The 17140-nt window shown below is 39.1% G+C and overlaps 1 protein-coding gene across 1 annotated transcript in view; it reads left to right on the forward strand.

Moving 5' to 3' along the window:
• Positions 1–2210: 2210 nt before the first annotated feature.
• Positions 2211–17140, forward strand: part of TTC27 (tetratricopeptide repeat domain 27) — a 124477-nt gene continuing 109547 nt past the window's right edge. The window contains exons 1-3 of the mRNA XM_065058033.1: positions 2211–2445; positions 5391–5568; positions 11171–11300. Of these exons, the coding sequence (XP_064914105.1) occupies positions 2358–2445; positions 5391–5568; positions 11171–11300 (396 nt within the window). The 5' untranslated portion in view covers positions 2211–2357. The remainder of the gene's footprint in view (positions 2446–5390; positions 5569–11170; positions 11301–17140) is intronic.

The following is a 17140-nucleotide window of genomic DNA, read 5'->3' on the forward strand; positions in this document are numbered from 1 at the left end:
AAAAAAAACTGAAACAGAAGATAAGTGCTGCATTAAAACAGCAGCACAGATACCTTGCAAGGTGACATTAAACGCGCTAGTTCCAATACCACAGTAGCACAACACTAGAGAAACAAGCTTATACAGCAGACCAGTAAGTTTGGCAAATGGCAGCTTATAAACAATCAAAAACATCTTTTACGTCAACAGTATCAGTCCACTGTCAGTCAGGAGTGCACTAATTCCTGCTGGTGGTACCCTACCCACCTGCCTGCCAGAGCTTCCAGATGCCTCCAGAACTGAATTGTAGAGGGAAAACAACTCACACGTCTGGGGAACTGGCAGAAGTGAGAAAGAGAGCAAAATATTCTTCACTTTTCTTAAGTAATTATATTTACCAACTCTTTAATCCCAGAAAATTTTACATTACATTACCAGTTTCCCCTGGAAATAAAAACCAGAAATTCTCACAAGAGGAATTTTTAATTTAATATTATCAACAGATAATACAAATATATTTTAAATTTCTTTGTTGTATTTTGACAGACATTCTGAATATACTGCCAAAAAAAAAAAAAAGGTGGTGGTGAAAATGAGTGTTATTTTACATTTTAGTTATACGTCTTTTAAGAATTAATCAGTTTTATTTGGGAAAATCTATGTACATGTAATGCACATCTGTTCCTTGGAACACGAAGAAATTTGTTACTGTTCAAGTTCCTCACTATATTTTCATAGAAAATCACAATTATGTTGCTACACACAAAGAGTAAGAAAGTAAAATGATTTTCCGATAAAACAAAACAAATTTCATCCTTTACACTACAGTCATCTTTCCATATAAAGAATTTGCCCTCTGCTGTGATGGCCTTCTGTTTTACGACTTGATTACCTTCACGTTTCATTAGCAACTCTGAGAGAATAATTTTATTGCTTCAACTGTTTTCTGTAATTCTGAAGGAGCGGGAAGGCACGGGCCTTTTTTCTCCTCTCTTCGAATGTACACACATGTGATGCAAGCAAAGACCTCGGAAATGTTGGCACAGAATTATGTTCCTGTATCTGTACAGGTGCTGAAATAAGTACGGGCACAGACCAAAGCCCGGTCCTTACCTCCTCTTCAGCCTAAGCCAATTCAACTGCACATCTGTGTCCAAAACACCTTTGGGCTTGCAGGTACCTGACCGTGCCTATTCAAAAGAAACCCTGCCTGGTCGCTAACCATACTTCATGTTTTCTCTCCTTTAAGTCTGAAACACTATCATTTCTCCTGCCTATGCAGCTGAAAAAATGGATTTACACGTTCTGACTTCCCGATACTGAGCAAACGTCGCCTGAGGGGAAAACAGGACGGACACACCGCCCAGGGAGAGGAGCCGGACTCACACGGACAGACAGACGGCAGCTCCCTACGGAGCAGCTGGCGGAGCCTGCCCCGCTGCGAGGCGCTGCCCCGGCCCGGCTCCCCGGGAGCGCCGCCGCCTCCGCCCCGCCTGCCGCTCTCCCACAGAACCACAGAATGTCAGGGGTTGGAAGGGACCTCGAAAAACCATCCAGTCCAGTCCCCCTGCTGGAGCAGGAACACCCGGATGAGGTTACACAGGAATGTGTGTGTCCATGTGGGTTTTGAATGTCTCCAGAGGAGGAGACTCCACAACCCCCCTGGGCAGCCTGTTCCAGTGCTCTGTCACCCTCACTGTGAAGAAATTTCTTGTCATGATTAAGTGGAACGTCCTGTGTTCCAATGTGTATCCATTGCCCCTTGTCTTAGCAGTTTGTCACCGAGAAGAGCCTGGCTCCATCCTCGTGACACTCACCCTTTTATGTATTTGTAAACATTAATGAGGTCACCCCTCAGTCTCCCCCAAGCTAAAGAGCCCCAGCTCCCTCAGCCTTTCTTCATAAGGGAGATGCTCCACTCCCTTAATCATCTTGGTTGCCCTGCGCCGAACCCTCTCCAGCAGTTCCCTGTCCTTCTGGAACTGAGGGGCCCAGAACTGGACACAACACCCCAGACCCCGCGGGGCCCGGGAAAGGCGGTGGCTCTCCCCGCCCGGCCGCAGGGGGCGCTGCTCGGGGCGCGGGCGGGGCGCAGAGCTCCCGCCCCCCGCAGGTGGGGCTCGTGCTGAGGCGCGCGACCCCTCCCTCCCGTCTGCTCCACCCCCCGCCCCCCGCGCTCTGACAGGCCCCCGCGCGGGGTGTGCCCTCGCGCTGCTGCCGCGCCTGCGCGCCGCCGCGTCCTCCCGGCGTGCTCGGCGCTAGTGTCATGGCGGCTCCCTGCGGCCGGTTCGTGCACATGGGTTGAGGGGACGCCGGTAGCTCCTGTCAGCGCGGGGGTCGCGGGCGGCGGTGGGGAGCGGGACGCGGGCGGCGGGAACATGCTGGTCCTGGAGCGCGCCCTGCTGAGGGGCTTCCTCAGCGCGGCGGAGGCCCTGGAGTGGAAGCAGGGCGAAGTCGCGGTGGCAGGTAAGGATAGGCGCGCGGCCGTGGTCGTTCGGGGGTGTGCGGAACCACCAACGTCTCCGCCGGCCCTCGGCCGAGCCGGGCGGCGGCTGGCGGCCCCTTTCCCCCACCAGCCCGCTCCGGGGTCGCTCGTGTTCCCCCTCCCTCTCTTCTCCTCTTGCCGGGCTCCGGGGGCTCCTGCCGGCGCGGCGGGGCGGGGGAGGCCGGTTGGGGTCGTCGGCCCAGAGGGGGCGAGCGGCGCTGCCGGCGGGGCTGAGGCGAGACCTGCGGCCGGGAATTCCCTCGGAGTTCCTGGGCCGCTGCCCGCCGGCCCGACTGGGTATCAGGTGGAGGGGCTGCGGGGATCCCTGCCCTGCACCTGGTGGCCGGCAGGAGCCCCACCGGCCTTTCGTGTCGGCGCTTGGGAGGCTTTTAGTCACGGCGCTACCGTTCCCTTGTCTCATGGCCCACGAGTGAAAGAGTATCTGTCTGTTTGCATTGAGCGGTGACGGGAAACTTGCTTTTGTAGCAAAACATGAGGAGAAAAAGTCTGGCATGAACTACCTGTTCTATCCTTATTATATTTAGTGATACTTGCTTGAAGGAACAATGGAAAGTAGTCTCTTGAGGGGACTTGATTAGGTTGCTACTGACCCAGCTTTCCTGCAGGGGAATGCAGTAGCTTTTAACATGTAACACTTGTAATGAAAAGGCACTTCCACATTTCAGACAGGCTAGAAATACAGTTGTGGTAAAGGTATGTGCCATGCTGTTTAAAACACGTAGAGGTTGTAGCATACTGAGAGACTCCTTCACTCTTATCTGAATTTTACTCTTACACCGAATTTTGGAAAAGAACTGCACAGTTATTCAGCTCTGTTTCCTTCTACTATTTCTTATTTAACCTTAATCATTTTACTGTCCGGGAATGTTAGGTGATGTGACTGACATCTGTCAAATCTGTCTGTGTTTTCACTGAGAGTTGTGTATGCTGTTCGTGGTATGGGTTGTGTTGTTGTGGGGTGTTTTTGTGTGTGTGTGTGTTTGGGGTTTTTTTGTTTGTTTTTGTTTTGTTTGAGGTGGGTTGTGGGTTTTGTTTGGTTCTGCGGTTTGTTTTTTTTTTTTTAGTAGTGTAGTGCTATAAGATGTGGGGAAGACTGTTGTTGAAGAAAGGTATCTTGCAGTAGAGATAGAAGATGGTGGTTTCGTGGCGATTCTTAGTCATCGTTTACATGGGCCCTTCCTATTGATGATTCTGAAACTAAATTTAAAGACTGACCTTGAATTTGTATAATGTCTTATAAGAAGCTAAACACAGAATCAAAAGCAGATTTTATGTGCTTACAGTTACGTTACAGTGTTCTGGAGCTAGAAAACTCAGTATTTTTCGTTATTGCCCCTAGAGCCAATAGCTTTTCTACAAACTACAGTATCTTCTATCTGGTCAACTATAAACCAATATAAAGAAGTTGTCATTTGATGAAAAGAAGTATCCCCAAAGCATAGACTGGAAAAAGGTTCTTGTTGTATCTGTTCTATGTGAGAGTATGATGTCAGCAGGGCTGTAGAACCATTACTCTTCTTTTGCATTTGCTCTCCCACGTACAGCTTCGTGTTTTTTAAATCATCTAGCACAAATGATCTCTTACATCATTTGGTTGATCATTGTAAGTAAACTGTGCCCAACAGCTTGGTCCAGAGATATTAGAATGAGTGTATCACCTATTCCTACCAAGTCATCCGTTGCTGCTGTTGAAGTTGGTTCTGTGATGAGTCTTCCCATGTGTTTGACATTTAGAATACTTGTTTTTAGCTGGATGAGCCTGGGATTGGTATTTGATTAATTTCCTTGCACAGCTGCTGCTTTTGTGGATCTGTCCCTGTGCTAGCATGAAGTTGGCTAGCTCAGGTACTAATACTACTGTAGCTGTGGTAACAATGAGTGCACAGTGGATTCATAGATTAAGACACCAATCCTATGCAGAGCTCTGTATTTCCTCAGCTGCACCCTTACCAGCATCTGCATCAGCTGTAATAGTTTAAAACAAGTTAGTACATCCACGTGAGTTGTAGCCACAGCTGCAGTGTAGATAGATACTGATTTTGCTCAAGAAGGTTTTAACATGGTGAAGTTGTTCTAATAGCTGCTGGATTGATTGCACTGTAGCGTATCTGAAGAAAAAAGGGAAGATACCTTCTGTGAACAAAGTTGTTGCCTGGGTCAAGAACTTAGTGGATTTGAAGCTTCTTAAGAATTAAATGAATAGCAGCACTTCACGACTTGAAAGACTTCACTGGAGAAACTTTCATTGATCCAAATCCACCTAGGTAGTTACTCCTAAGAACCTGACTCCATATGCAGACTTCTCATTAAGATAGTAGACTTATTATAGGAAAATAATTCTTCTATAAAGATAAAACCATATTGCCCATGCTTTCTAAATGTTCTAAGCATTTAAAGGAAGAACTGAGTAGTTTCTGCGGTTTTACAATAGAATTTATTCACTGAACTGCTGCATGTATTGGACCATTTTTATTTATGTTTTCCCTAAAAGGGTTCTCTAGTCTGTGAAATGGACTTATCTATAGGATTTCACTGTAACACACTCATGTAAAATGTTTTGAAGGAAGAAAACCCTCTTGTGATAATTGAAGTTATCTTCAGTAACTGTAGTGTACATATTTGAAAGGCCATTGATGTATCTCTGCTGGAATTTCAGTGCAAGTTTGTGTTTTACATTCATCTGGCAGTTTGCATTTCACGGTAACATTAATAGAAGTTCTGTAAAATTTATTTTGAATAAAGTGATGTCTGCTGCTACTGCTGTTCTTTGGTTTCGTGCAATATAAATGAAGATTCTTTCATTGAAAGTGGAGTGGTGTATGTTTTGGTTTGAATAGCTCTTGTAAGACAAAGTTGTTTCAGTCAAAGTTGACAGTGATTTTTTTTTTTTCTTTTCTTTTCCCAGAAAGTGGATCATTATTGCAGTTGATTTTTGATGGAAAATATGAGGCAATATTTTCAAATTCAACCATCCAGAATGTTTTCAGTGCATCTTCTGTGACAGAGGAGAACATCGACAGTTACTTGGAGAAACAAATTCTAACATACCTGGACTGCTCTGCAGAGGCTGATAATGTGGAAAGGTAGAGATTATTATACGAAAGGTTAATAGAGGCCATGCTTGCTTTTTACAAAAGGCATTTTTGAAAATTTTATAATATGTGACAGGGCAGAAAACAGATTTCTCAGGTTGTTCCACCAGCTCCTCTGAGGCATCTAGTCATTATCATTGTTTCTTTCGCTGTATAGTATTGTGATATGAGGATTGGTTGAAAACACTAGCTTTATTTACAGTGGTTATCTCTGAAGCTGCTGACATAAAGAAGCCAACAAATGTAAATTCAGGTCACCATGTATCATCAAACAATTTGTTAACAGTTTTCTCTCTGAAATGTTGCGTTATGTGAGTACTTGAAGTGCTGTGTAATGTTACTGTCTGAGCAACACCTGCATTTCTAAGCCTGATTCATAGTAAGGTGGTTCTACTCTTCCTAGTGTAAAAGGAGTAAGGTATTACTCCTGGATGCTATTCATTGGTCAGTTATCTTCTTCAGAAGACTTTCTCTGACAGATTCTCTCTAATTGTGCTGTGTATGCTAATTTTTGCTGTTAAGGAGTATGACATCAGTGTCTACAGTTTTCTACACAAATAATGAACGGACTGAAACCTATCACAGTAGGCATAGTAGAAGCAGAAAACCATATAGGTGTATATGTATATATATTTATTTTAAAAAGTGAGGGTGGGGAAAAGGTTTTGCTGAAAGAAGACCGAAAGATAAACGTAAAGACAAAGTAAGAGGAAGGTAACGTATTGTCAGTAAATATGGTTGAGTACAAAGGCATGTGTTTTGGTATGACAGGCATAAAAATAAGGGTGTTTGCAAGAATACCAGAGAGAAACAAATAGTTGGCATCTCTAAAATATTGAGCTGAGATTTGTTAGTGATGATAGTATGTCAAAAGCTGATCTTCTAATGTGGTACGTAATACAGTGTTCTCCTGTTTTCTGAGTTGGAATGTTCAGAGCTTGTTCCTGTGTGTTTTTGTTGCTAGGTGTTTGGGTTTTGTTTGTTTGTTTGCTTTTTTGTTTGTCTTTTCTTCTTTGTTGTGCTGTTGCTGTTAAATATTAGCTGGACTTTAAATGGTGACATAGCCTAGAGAAATTTTTCACTTTTGCTAAATTCTGTCATCTTGGAATAGTTTATTCTGAATAATGTGGCAAAGAAAGAAGGATTGGTCAGAGCTTGAAAAAGACCCAGTCTTGATTTTAACAATTACTTGAAATATGTGTTGTTGCTTTTATGAAGCATTCACCTTCTTAAAATAATAATAATCTATATCATGTGCTCAGTAGTACTTTATGCATATCCTGTTGTGGTGATGTGTCCTCTTCCCTTGCTCCCCCCGTGAGCTTTTATTGGCCTATATACCATTTACAGGACTCTGATGCTGCTTCCTACTGCAGACAGCAAAGCAATTTGTTCCTCAGGTGATCATAGTACAGCTCTTTGAGGTTTCTCTTGTTCTCTCTGCAACTCCAGGCAGCGTTAGAAGGCCCCTTGCCAGAAGGTATGAAGGCAGATCTGCAATATTTAGCCATTCAGAAGCAGACAGAGGTTTTTCTGCCTGAAATTACAGCCTGGAGGTTAATTCAAAATGAAAGCGTGTAGTCTTCAAAATGGATCAGTGTCTGCCAGAAACATTTTTTGTTTGTAGCAGTCAAGTGAATTTTTCAAGCTCGATTAGTAAAAATATAAGAAGCTTTGAATTATATGAGTGTAAAAGTAAGTTTTGCCTTTCTCTTGATAGAAAAACTTCTATTGAAAGATCATTTCCTAATTTAGGTAATGATCTGCTTATAGCTCTTAAATCTATACCGTGTTTATTTGTCTCCAATGACTTTCTAGGTTAAAATGTGTTACATGGTTATTTTTCCTACCTGCAGGCCCTATGCCTGCCTTATGGAAGGAATTAATGCAACTTTTGCACTCTGAACTTCATTGCCTATGGTGAAAATAGTTTTGTCTTCTTTTTACTGGTTTGTTTTAATCATGGGAAGGTAATTTTCATTTTGTGCTGACTGCTTCAAAGGAAGTACATCAACCCTCTAAGTTCTAGCCCAGAAAATTCAGTAAGACACTGGTTTTCTTGTGACTTTTAGTAGGCGAGCTTAGTTCAAATATATGCTATTTTTCCTGAATGGAAAGTTGTAATTCTGGAGATTAAAAAACTGAATGGGACTTGAATTCAATCAGAAACAGAAAGTTGGGTAATGTTAATCTTATTCTTTTAGCACAATATAATCATGGTACAAAGTATGGTTTTGTAATAGTGTTAAAAGAACTCTTAAGGAATTCTTTTTCTGAAGCTAAAACTGAGCAGCTTGAGGGCAAAACAGTTCAAAACTTGGATTGAGACTATAATTTCTTTGGATGCAGCCTGTAACGTTTTCCACTTTCAGATCCGTGGTCCTGCAAGGAAAATATTTAACAGTATTTTAAAATTTGCTGCAACTTTTTCTGATGTTGTAACAGCTTCCCTTCTTTCCCTGCACCAGACTTTTTTTCACTATGGCATTTTTAACCTTTATGGCTTAAAAATAGTTTCAAAGCATTCCTTACAATAAACTTATTGAATAGGAGATTTTTTTTACTTTTTTTTTTTTCCTGCTATTGCTACTTCAATGTTTAACAGCTATCATCACAAAATATAGCTTCATAGCTGTATTTTAAATCAACAAATTGTAGAGGATGAAGCAATAGTATATGTGTTAACCATATAGAGGGGGAATGCTTTTTTAGTTTTTCCTGAGCTCTGTGTGAAGGAGATGCATTCATTGCATGACATACAGCTTGATTCTAAAGACTGGAAGGAAATATTTTCAGAGAGCTTGTTTCAAAAGAGCTTGATGGTCTCTTATCACATTTGATTCCAAAACCTAAAGGAACAAGGAAATGAGCATGAACACTTGTTTTAATTGACTGTGTATTTCCTACTTTTACCTTATTCAGCATATTAATGAATACCAAACTTTACACAACAAATTCATACCATAAAGCTTGTTATGGCTTTCCATCTTGAACACCACGTGGTATTTGTGGTATTTCTCTTGGGGTATCTGATGATTGGTCAGCTGGTGTGCTATATATATATTGAAAAACAGAAGTGAAGACAGTCTTAGAATTTCTGCAGCTTGCTTTGATGCATATGAATTGAAAAAAATAACTGCAGTGTCTAATTTTGCTTTGACTTGTATTCTGTGGTTTCTGGCTTTACTAAAAAGACTCCCCTTTGTCCCCCAACAAAACCTGTAACCTAATCTCATCTTAAGCATAGCCTGGCTATTGAGTATTTTCTCACTCTTAAATTTTGTTTGTAAATTCTAGCATTATATGCAAATCCATAATTTTTTAAAATGCAAATGCTTCAGTCTTTATTTTGAATTTGAGCAAGTTTAGGTATAACAGTATTACAGTGGAGTGCATATAAGGATCTGATTTTACATCATGGATCACAATATTATTGGGCTTGATGTGAACAGTGTCTTAAAAAAAAAAAAGGTAGCAAAATGCCCATTCACATAGAGGGAGGAAGAACAAGACGAATGGATACAGAAATAGGTCTAAGGAAATATAAGAAATAAATAAAATTCCGTAGTTTGCCACAGTAAGTGGGACACTAGCAGCAGCCCCTCTGTTGCTTTTCGGGCAGAACAGAAGGGCCTTTACCAGGCATCCTTTGGGCAGTGAGCATTTGCGGGTCTGTATTGTTAGTGCGAAGGACAGTCAGAGATACAAGGAAGTTTTTCTTGGAAAAAAAAATAGGGGATAGGCACGTGGGGCTAGCATTTCCAGAGATTAGAGCTTGGAATTGACTTTCTGATTAAAAAAATGGGTGATAAAGACACTGGAACTTGTTCATGGATCTGAAAAAGGGGGGAAAAAGTAAATTGGTGATGACACGTTAGCCTGCGGAAAGACAGGAATTGCGCTCAAGTAATGGAGTTGGTTATCAGTTGTTTCAGAGGCCTTCTGCATGGATATCGCTCTGTCAAGACTTAAAGTGAGATAGATGTCAGTAATGTTAGAATAAATAAGTAAAAAATATTAGTAGAAATAACAGCGTAAATTATAAAAGAATGACACTGAGTCTGCGAAAGACTGAAGTGCATCTGTCAAATCACAATGCAGATGGTTAATACTGTGTGTAATATTTCAGAAGCTTTGAAGTGTAATTTATTACAGGAGAATAATTAGAAAATGTATGTCTATGTTTTTGTTTTGTTGTAATAATAAGAATTTAGTGTATAGTAATTTAGTGCTTTGTGTTCTTGAGTTATTTGGAAGTTTAATTGTAATCTTAGATGTTCAAATAATATTTGCTGGTAGACAGTTCCTGGCTGAATGTCAGCTACTAGCTGTTATCTTGTCTTGTTTGACAAGAACTCTTTATACCAGTCCTTGTTCTCTAACTCTTCTGAAGGCTGTTCTTTTTTTCTTTTTTCCCCTAATCAAGTGTTCCCCACCCCTGCTTTCCCATTGTTCTACATCTTTTGTCAAATTCTTGCCCACTAGTAGTTTGTTTGTGTGTGGCTTTTCTATTTGACTTTGATTTTATTAGGGGTTATATAACACTTTATCCTTTTGTTTCCATTTGGAGGACTCTTGCATCTTTAAGTCTTTGTTTTACGGAAGAAAAAAAAGAAAAAGACTAATTTTTCAATTCATTTATGCTCCTCAACATACCAACTTTTATATGAAAGCAGCACAATTAAAATATTAAATTTTTGTTGGCAGAAGGTATGTTCTATGTGCGACAAGGCCCTTGTTGGCACACGACTAATTATAACAATAAGGTTCTAAGTCATTAATGTATTGTAAAACAAAACAGAAGTTCATGTAAATCTCCTAAAAGTCTACACCTATTAAACTGACTAAGCGATTGCGCTGTGCGTTCTGCAGACCACATAGGCTATTTGTTACTGTAGGTGCATAAATAAATAATATCATACTGATATTAGATGAGTTTAGTCTTGTAAATGAGGAAAATTTTACAATATTTAGTTTCAGAAACGAAACTAAGTGTCATAATTCCATCTTTGAATAAAATATTATGATCTAAATTAAAATTAAAAAACATGATTGAGATGCTTTTGCAGCAAATGTTATCTGAACCAACTTCGAGGTGATAGTTTTGCACTTTTTTGATGTTAATTATTTTATTATCAGAGGGAGTGAAAATAAACAGCTGTGTTGCAACAAAAATAAACGTGTTTTGGAACATATGCTAATGCAATATCTTTTCTCTGAAAATGCTGAGGATCAGATGTAACATCAGAAAATATAACAACTATGCAATAGGTAAATATGAGATAATCTGCATCCTATGCGAATCTCCTCATCTGTGATAGATACAGCCTAAAATTTTGAAACATATTAATCAACTCTGCTTCCAAAATGTTTGTCATTAATTACAACCGTTATAAACAAACCTATTTCCAAGCCTTTTAGTTCCCCATGTGCATTCTTGACTGCTACGTTCATTGTATTTTCCTAATGAGTGTCTTATTTTTTTTTAATTTTAAGGCTGATGAGTTTGAATTAGTACAAAAATTAATCAGATCTTGTAGCCCTAATTATAAATGTAATATGTTGCTAATTGATTTTCTTATCCATATCGCAGGCAAAGGCTGATGTTTCTACTTGGTGTGGGCAGTTTGCAGCTCTTTGTTCAAAGCAATTGGACTGGGCCTCCTGTTCAGTTGAAGCTTCAGGACTTCTTGCCACCTGCATTTTTACAGAAATTCTGTGAGGTATACTTGCATTTTAACAAGCTGTCCTTTTATTGTCACTGTTTTCCACAAATAACTATAACACACATATATGTCAGGGAAGGCACATCTGTGAGGTACGGTGCTAGAATGAATTGCCTTGATTGTTGATCCTACTGGCTGCTATTGCAAGCATCTTCAGCTGTAGCAGTTTTATAAGCAGTGTCTTAAACTCTTTATCTACTTATGAGGTTTCCAGCTGGAGATATTGCTTCTGAATGGGGAAGATACGCCTATTATATGAGAGTATTTACTTGAAGGGCAGTTGCAGCCAAAAGCTTTTTATTTATTTATGCAGGGATGTGTTCTTAGCTGGGTCAAAGAAAGATGTTTATAAATGGCTTAGAAATTTTCCCTGCTTAGGGTAAGGTGTATATCTTGCAAGTAGCAGAATATCTGGTAGATACTAAGAGAACAGTAGATTTGGATGCTCAGTATCCTGTTAGGCTCATGGACAATGCCAAGTGGATTAGTATTAGTACAAATATGCTAACTCAAATAGGGGTTTTGGAAGAGAAGGGAAATGTAGGAGATGAAACTGAGAGCTGTCAATTTTGGCATCTTTTTATGTAAATAAATAATCAACACCATAACTTCTATTTAGTGAGATTCATGTGTTGTTCCTCATGGCAGTATCACACTTCATCTCATGACTTTTCTGCACTTGTGGTTCAGCAGAGCTTCCTGAGCATTCATTTGTCTCTTGGAATTAATGCTATGGTAAAATACTGATTCCTGCAGTGTGTCAAGGAAGAACATATCACTAGTCTCTGCAAATGCTAAATCTACACGAGTTTGAGTTTAGAGTTTCACTGTGAATGACGTATGGACCATGAATGACGTAAATGCCATGAACTGTGGAATGAGGGGAAGTCTGAGTATATGAAACATTCCACATAAAACCATTGGATCTGTGTTGCATTATTCTGGCATGTTTTTGCAAGAATTCCATAATTCATGAAGTCCTGCCCTAGGTTCCTTTGCAAGGTTGTATTTCTAAGCAACTAATTCAGATACAGCATCTCTTCCATCTTTTAAAATAGATGTTTATCAGCTTGTTTTCTGTTTTAGAGCTGACATTGTCTGTGTATAGGCTTATTTTTTGCTTGATTTTTTTTGATACTAGAAATTGAAGTCTCACCTTCTGATGACTAAATAAGTAACAGTGGAAGCCAAGTGTACTAAACCTTCTATGGTGTGAAGTGAGTTAGCAGAATTTTTAAAGTATGCTATTTCTGAGGGGGGAAAAATAATTGTTTGCCTTTGTATAGAATAAAAAAAAAATACAAATTTGTTTCTTCCATTCTCCGTATAATTTGTTTATCATCTTTAAGATTATACTATTAAAATACTCTTATATTTTGTGGGTTCCTTTTACTGAAGAACTCTAATATTTTATGTTAGTGTAGATGGGCAGGCTGCAGTCTGCCACAGAGACTGCAGCCCAAGGTGACAGTCATAGAATTGCTGTCATTGACAGAGTTCACAGACCTGTAAAACACAATGTTCATAGTTTCTATTAACGGTCCTATTTATTGTCTGTCTTAATGGATGGACGAGATACTAATTGCCTCTAAATGAGGGAATACATGTCTCCTGTTTAGCTTCTGTTACGTTTTTGCTGTGGCTCTGAATGTAATGTATTGAAGATGTTTGCTTACACAGAATGGTTTCCAGAAACTGAATTGGTAACAGATTATAAAGGAAAACAGACTTGAGCATACTTGATTTCTAATGAGTACTGCATCAGACTTTACTATTGCTGCAAGGTTTAGCTATTCAGACATTTAGGCAGAAGTTTACCTTTATTTATATTACTGTTATCTGTATTATCTTCATCTGAAATATTAGTGGTTTTTTTTTCCCCAAGAGCACTGAACATTTATGAGCTGAAATATAATATCCAGTTCTCTTCTTTTTTAAACATCTTAATTCAAAAGCTTTTGTATGTTTTGAGTTATCTTTATCTACTTTTCTTTCCAAGGATTCTTAGTGTATAAATACTGTGTAAAAAGGAACATCTTGATAAACTGATGTTTTTTGTGCTTCCTTTTATCCAGTTTTCCTCTCTTGCACACACAGATATTCAGAAAAATGAGTTAAAATCTAGCTCTTTCTCCATCTGTTGTAATATTCCATATTCTGTCATCAAGACTGATACAATCCCTTTTTAAATAGAGCTTCAATTTTTCAAGTTTTCAGACTAAAATGGTATTTTTTGCATGTCAAGGTTAAAAAATTATTCCTTCATATTTCTTGTAGCCTGCTCTAAGTAATATGACTAATTTTCAACCTTAAATGTCTCATTTATTTAAGGAATATTTTCAAAACTGTTATTCTTATTTTCAGAACACTTTATTGGATTAGTCTTAACTTTATGTTTTCAGGCTATGTAACTGCTGCAGTTTCTATCCTTTGAAAGTTTCATGTCTGGGTCAGTGGTGTAGTTTCATTTCTGCTCCCAGATAATTTCATTAATTTCTTATGAGTGCATTAAGGCTGCATGAGACTATAATTAATTTCAGTGAGGAACAAATAAAATAGCCTCTTTGAGAGGAGTTGCTGGTAGGGGCCTCTTGGATGTCTTCCATGAGCAATATTCATGAGTATATGTACATTATTTCCTATCCCCTAAATCGATTCCAGCCTTCTTTGTAAACTGCAGTTACATTTGTGTACTCTGTTACAATTTCTTTTTATGTCCTGCAGAACTGGCTTGTGCTTTAGTTCCATATTTTCTAAACAGAAAATCAGCTAGCATTTTAGTTATTAGGTGTCTTTCAGTTTTCTAAAGTAATTTTGAGACTTTACTACACCAGTTAGTAGTCTGATACTACCTTGAGTTTTTTAGTAAGTGAATTGTGATAAAGGGAAATTTGAAAGGTACTGGATTTCATTTAAAATGGATTAGCAATTTTGGCTTTGAACATGCTGTGATTAGACTAAAACATTTTTAATGAACATTTTTTTTAATGAACATTTTTTTAATGAACATTTTTAATGGGATATAGCAATAGCCTCCTTGTGTCTTAGAGAACTGTCACTGTCTCCTTGCATGTAAGGGAGTAAAAGGGACAGAACTGTTGAAGTTGGAGCATATTTATTTTGCCCTAAGTTTTGGAGTTTCTGCATATTAGCTCATACAACTGAGTTTAGTGTTTTCAGTAGAGGAACTGGACAAAACTGTGGAAGGACTAATTGAGACCACCAGTGACAGTAAGAATGTTGTTAGGACAAGCTCCTTTAATTTTTTGTTGTCTGATTTCATATTCGCAAGTAGGATATGTTTGGTAACAGTGGGAAGCTCCGTTTGGGAGAAGATCCCAATGTGTTAATTGATAATACATGTAAATAACTGGTAAGAATCCTCCAAATACATATATCAACAGGTGCTGCTGGCATTTTTGCAACTTGCAGGTTGATTCCAAATAATGAGCTTTGGAAATCATTTGAATAATTATTTTTCAATATACTTGTATTGCTGCTGCTTTTATGCATTATTTGATCCTTTTGCTAGAAGAGACTGCAATATTACCACACTTTTATTGGTATTTGTAGACACATTCATAATTCATATTAAAAACACCAATGTACTGTGTAGTGCTACTGTCTCAAATGTAGTATGTTTCCTTAGCCTTGTTAATTCAATCTGTTAAGAATTCCTTTTTCCAGACCCAAATGCTTGGCTGCCATTAACATAAACTATCCAGAAAGAAGAATGAGGTGAATTTTAGGCTGACTGATGAGTTGTTTGAACACCGCTGACCAGCAAGATAGAGGCTTTGAAGATTTTGGAAATTTCTCCCTCTTGTGGGGAATATGAGGATGGATGATAAAGGCTAAATGTGGAGGCAGTCTTGTAAGCAGAGGTAATCTGCTAAAGTAGCCAAGATTCTTGCTCTACATTCCCTTGCTATGAATATAGAAAAGAGATTCTTAATGCAGCCACTTGGAAAATACTCCCTTAAAAATGGAGCAAAATTACTCTCATGTGGAATATGAACATGTGCATTCATAATTAACTATTTCTACGTGTATTACTCTCAGGGAAGGCCTGCTTATGCTAGCTCACCTTTATTCTCTTTAGTCTGCAACTCAGCTCTGCATGGGTTACCTGTTGCTGGTTTGGATTGTGAAACTGGAGGCAACCTCCACTGTAATCTTACCTCCTTTGCAGAAAGTTGAAGAGAGAAGCAGTTACAGACAAAACCAATTTTTCCATCCCCTAAAGTCTAAAGGGTGAATTTTGTTCAAAGGACCAAATCTTTGGCTGGTAACTTCATTACATCCTCCCTTATACTGGAAGATGTATCACCTTAGCTTTGCCAAATGACAAATAGTTGTGTAGTAGTCTTTGTTTAAAATCTGAGAAGCCCCGCAACTAGTAGCCACATACAGACATGTTCCTTATTTGATAGATTTTTGTTCACCCCTCTTCTATTTTTTTTCAATCAAGTCTTCCCAAGCCTTTGGTCTGGCTTTTTCTACCTCTGTGTATGTCTGCACTTCCCTTTTTAAGATTTAGGGGAAGGATCCTCAAGACTGAGAAGGAGCCGATGAAATGTTAGGAATGCCGGTTCACAGCAGTCCCTGATACAAAAGTAAAAGCATACCGAATGCTCAGTTTGCCTCTAGTCGTCACCAAGAAAAGAACATAGAGCCCCTAAACTCAAATGTTAATACTCTCTATTCTCAGAGCTGTTCAACATCAATGGTAGAAGTATTTTTTTTTTTTCTGGTTATTGTCGTAATTACTCAAGTGGTAACTGTTGTGCTGGGAAATATTTTTGAAATACTGTGAAAACTGATAGAGCCAAGAGTACTGTCCAGCTTGCAACTGATTAAGGGCTTTAGTAGCACTTAACAGTAGCCATTAAATTACTGTTTGGAAGTTGAATACCTAACCAGCTGTGTTTCAGAGATTAAAAAATATGTGTTTAGAGTGAACTGAGCTTCAGTTGTCTGTATTTAGTCCAGAGGTGGTCAAGTGGAACTACCTTCAGGTCCAATAGAAACTGGATGGTTACCTCAGAGATTTCTCAGCCTATGTTCATAAACTAATTATCTAGTATATGTTTCTGTGCTTTAAGAAAATTATTTCTGAGTAAAAGAATTACACATTTTGATGGCAACTCTGGTGAAGAATGGAAAGACTGAACAATCTAACCCAGGTTTACTAGGTCAGGAACATTGTGTTAGCAAGTTTTGGGTTGTGGCCATTTTGAGATATTTTGAGTAGGTTGACACTTTGAATATTTAGGTGTTTAAACACAAGAAGACAAGCTCAAAATTTCTTTTTACTCTTAGTGTTTTATGGATTTTTGTGGACTTGATTCCCAACTTTTCAGCCCTTGAAGCTGTAAAAGCTTAAATGTTTAAGCTGGTCTCTTACCTTAAAGGCTACCTTAGGGTAGTAAATTCTGTTATGATTCTGCACTGATAATGTGGTCTTAGAGCAAGAGCTAGAAGAATGAATATTGGATTTAGGCTTTCTCAGCTAAAAGAAAATGATGTCTGCTTTCCTGTATGAGATTCACTTCATGGAAAAGAACATGGATTTGTTAACATAGAAGATAGCTGTTCTTTTTTTCTGAGATTTGGTGGCCTACTTTCAAGGCTGTGACATGTCATTATCCCTCCCTTCTTCCCCACCCCCTGCCTCATTACATCCACCCTGAATCCTTTGTTCAGTTTTGGGCCCCTCACTATGGGAAAGACATTGAGGTGCTGGAGAGAGTTCAGAGAACGGAAATGAAGCTGGTGAGGGATCTGGAGCACAAGTCTGATGAGAAGCGGCTGAGGGAACTGGGGTTGTTTAGCCT

The sequence above is a fragment of the Columba livia genome, chromosome 3 (assembly GCF_036013475.1).
Source record: "Columba livia isolate bColLiv1 breed racing homer chromosome 3, bColLiv1.pat.W.v2, whole genome shotgun sequence".
NCBI classification, from domain to species: Eukaryota; Metazoa; Chordata; class Aves; order Columbiformes; family Columbidae; genus Columba; species Columba livia.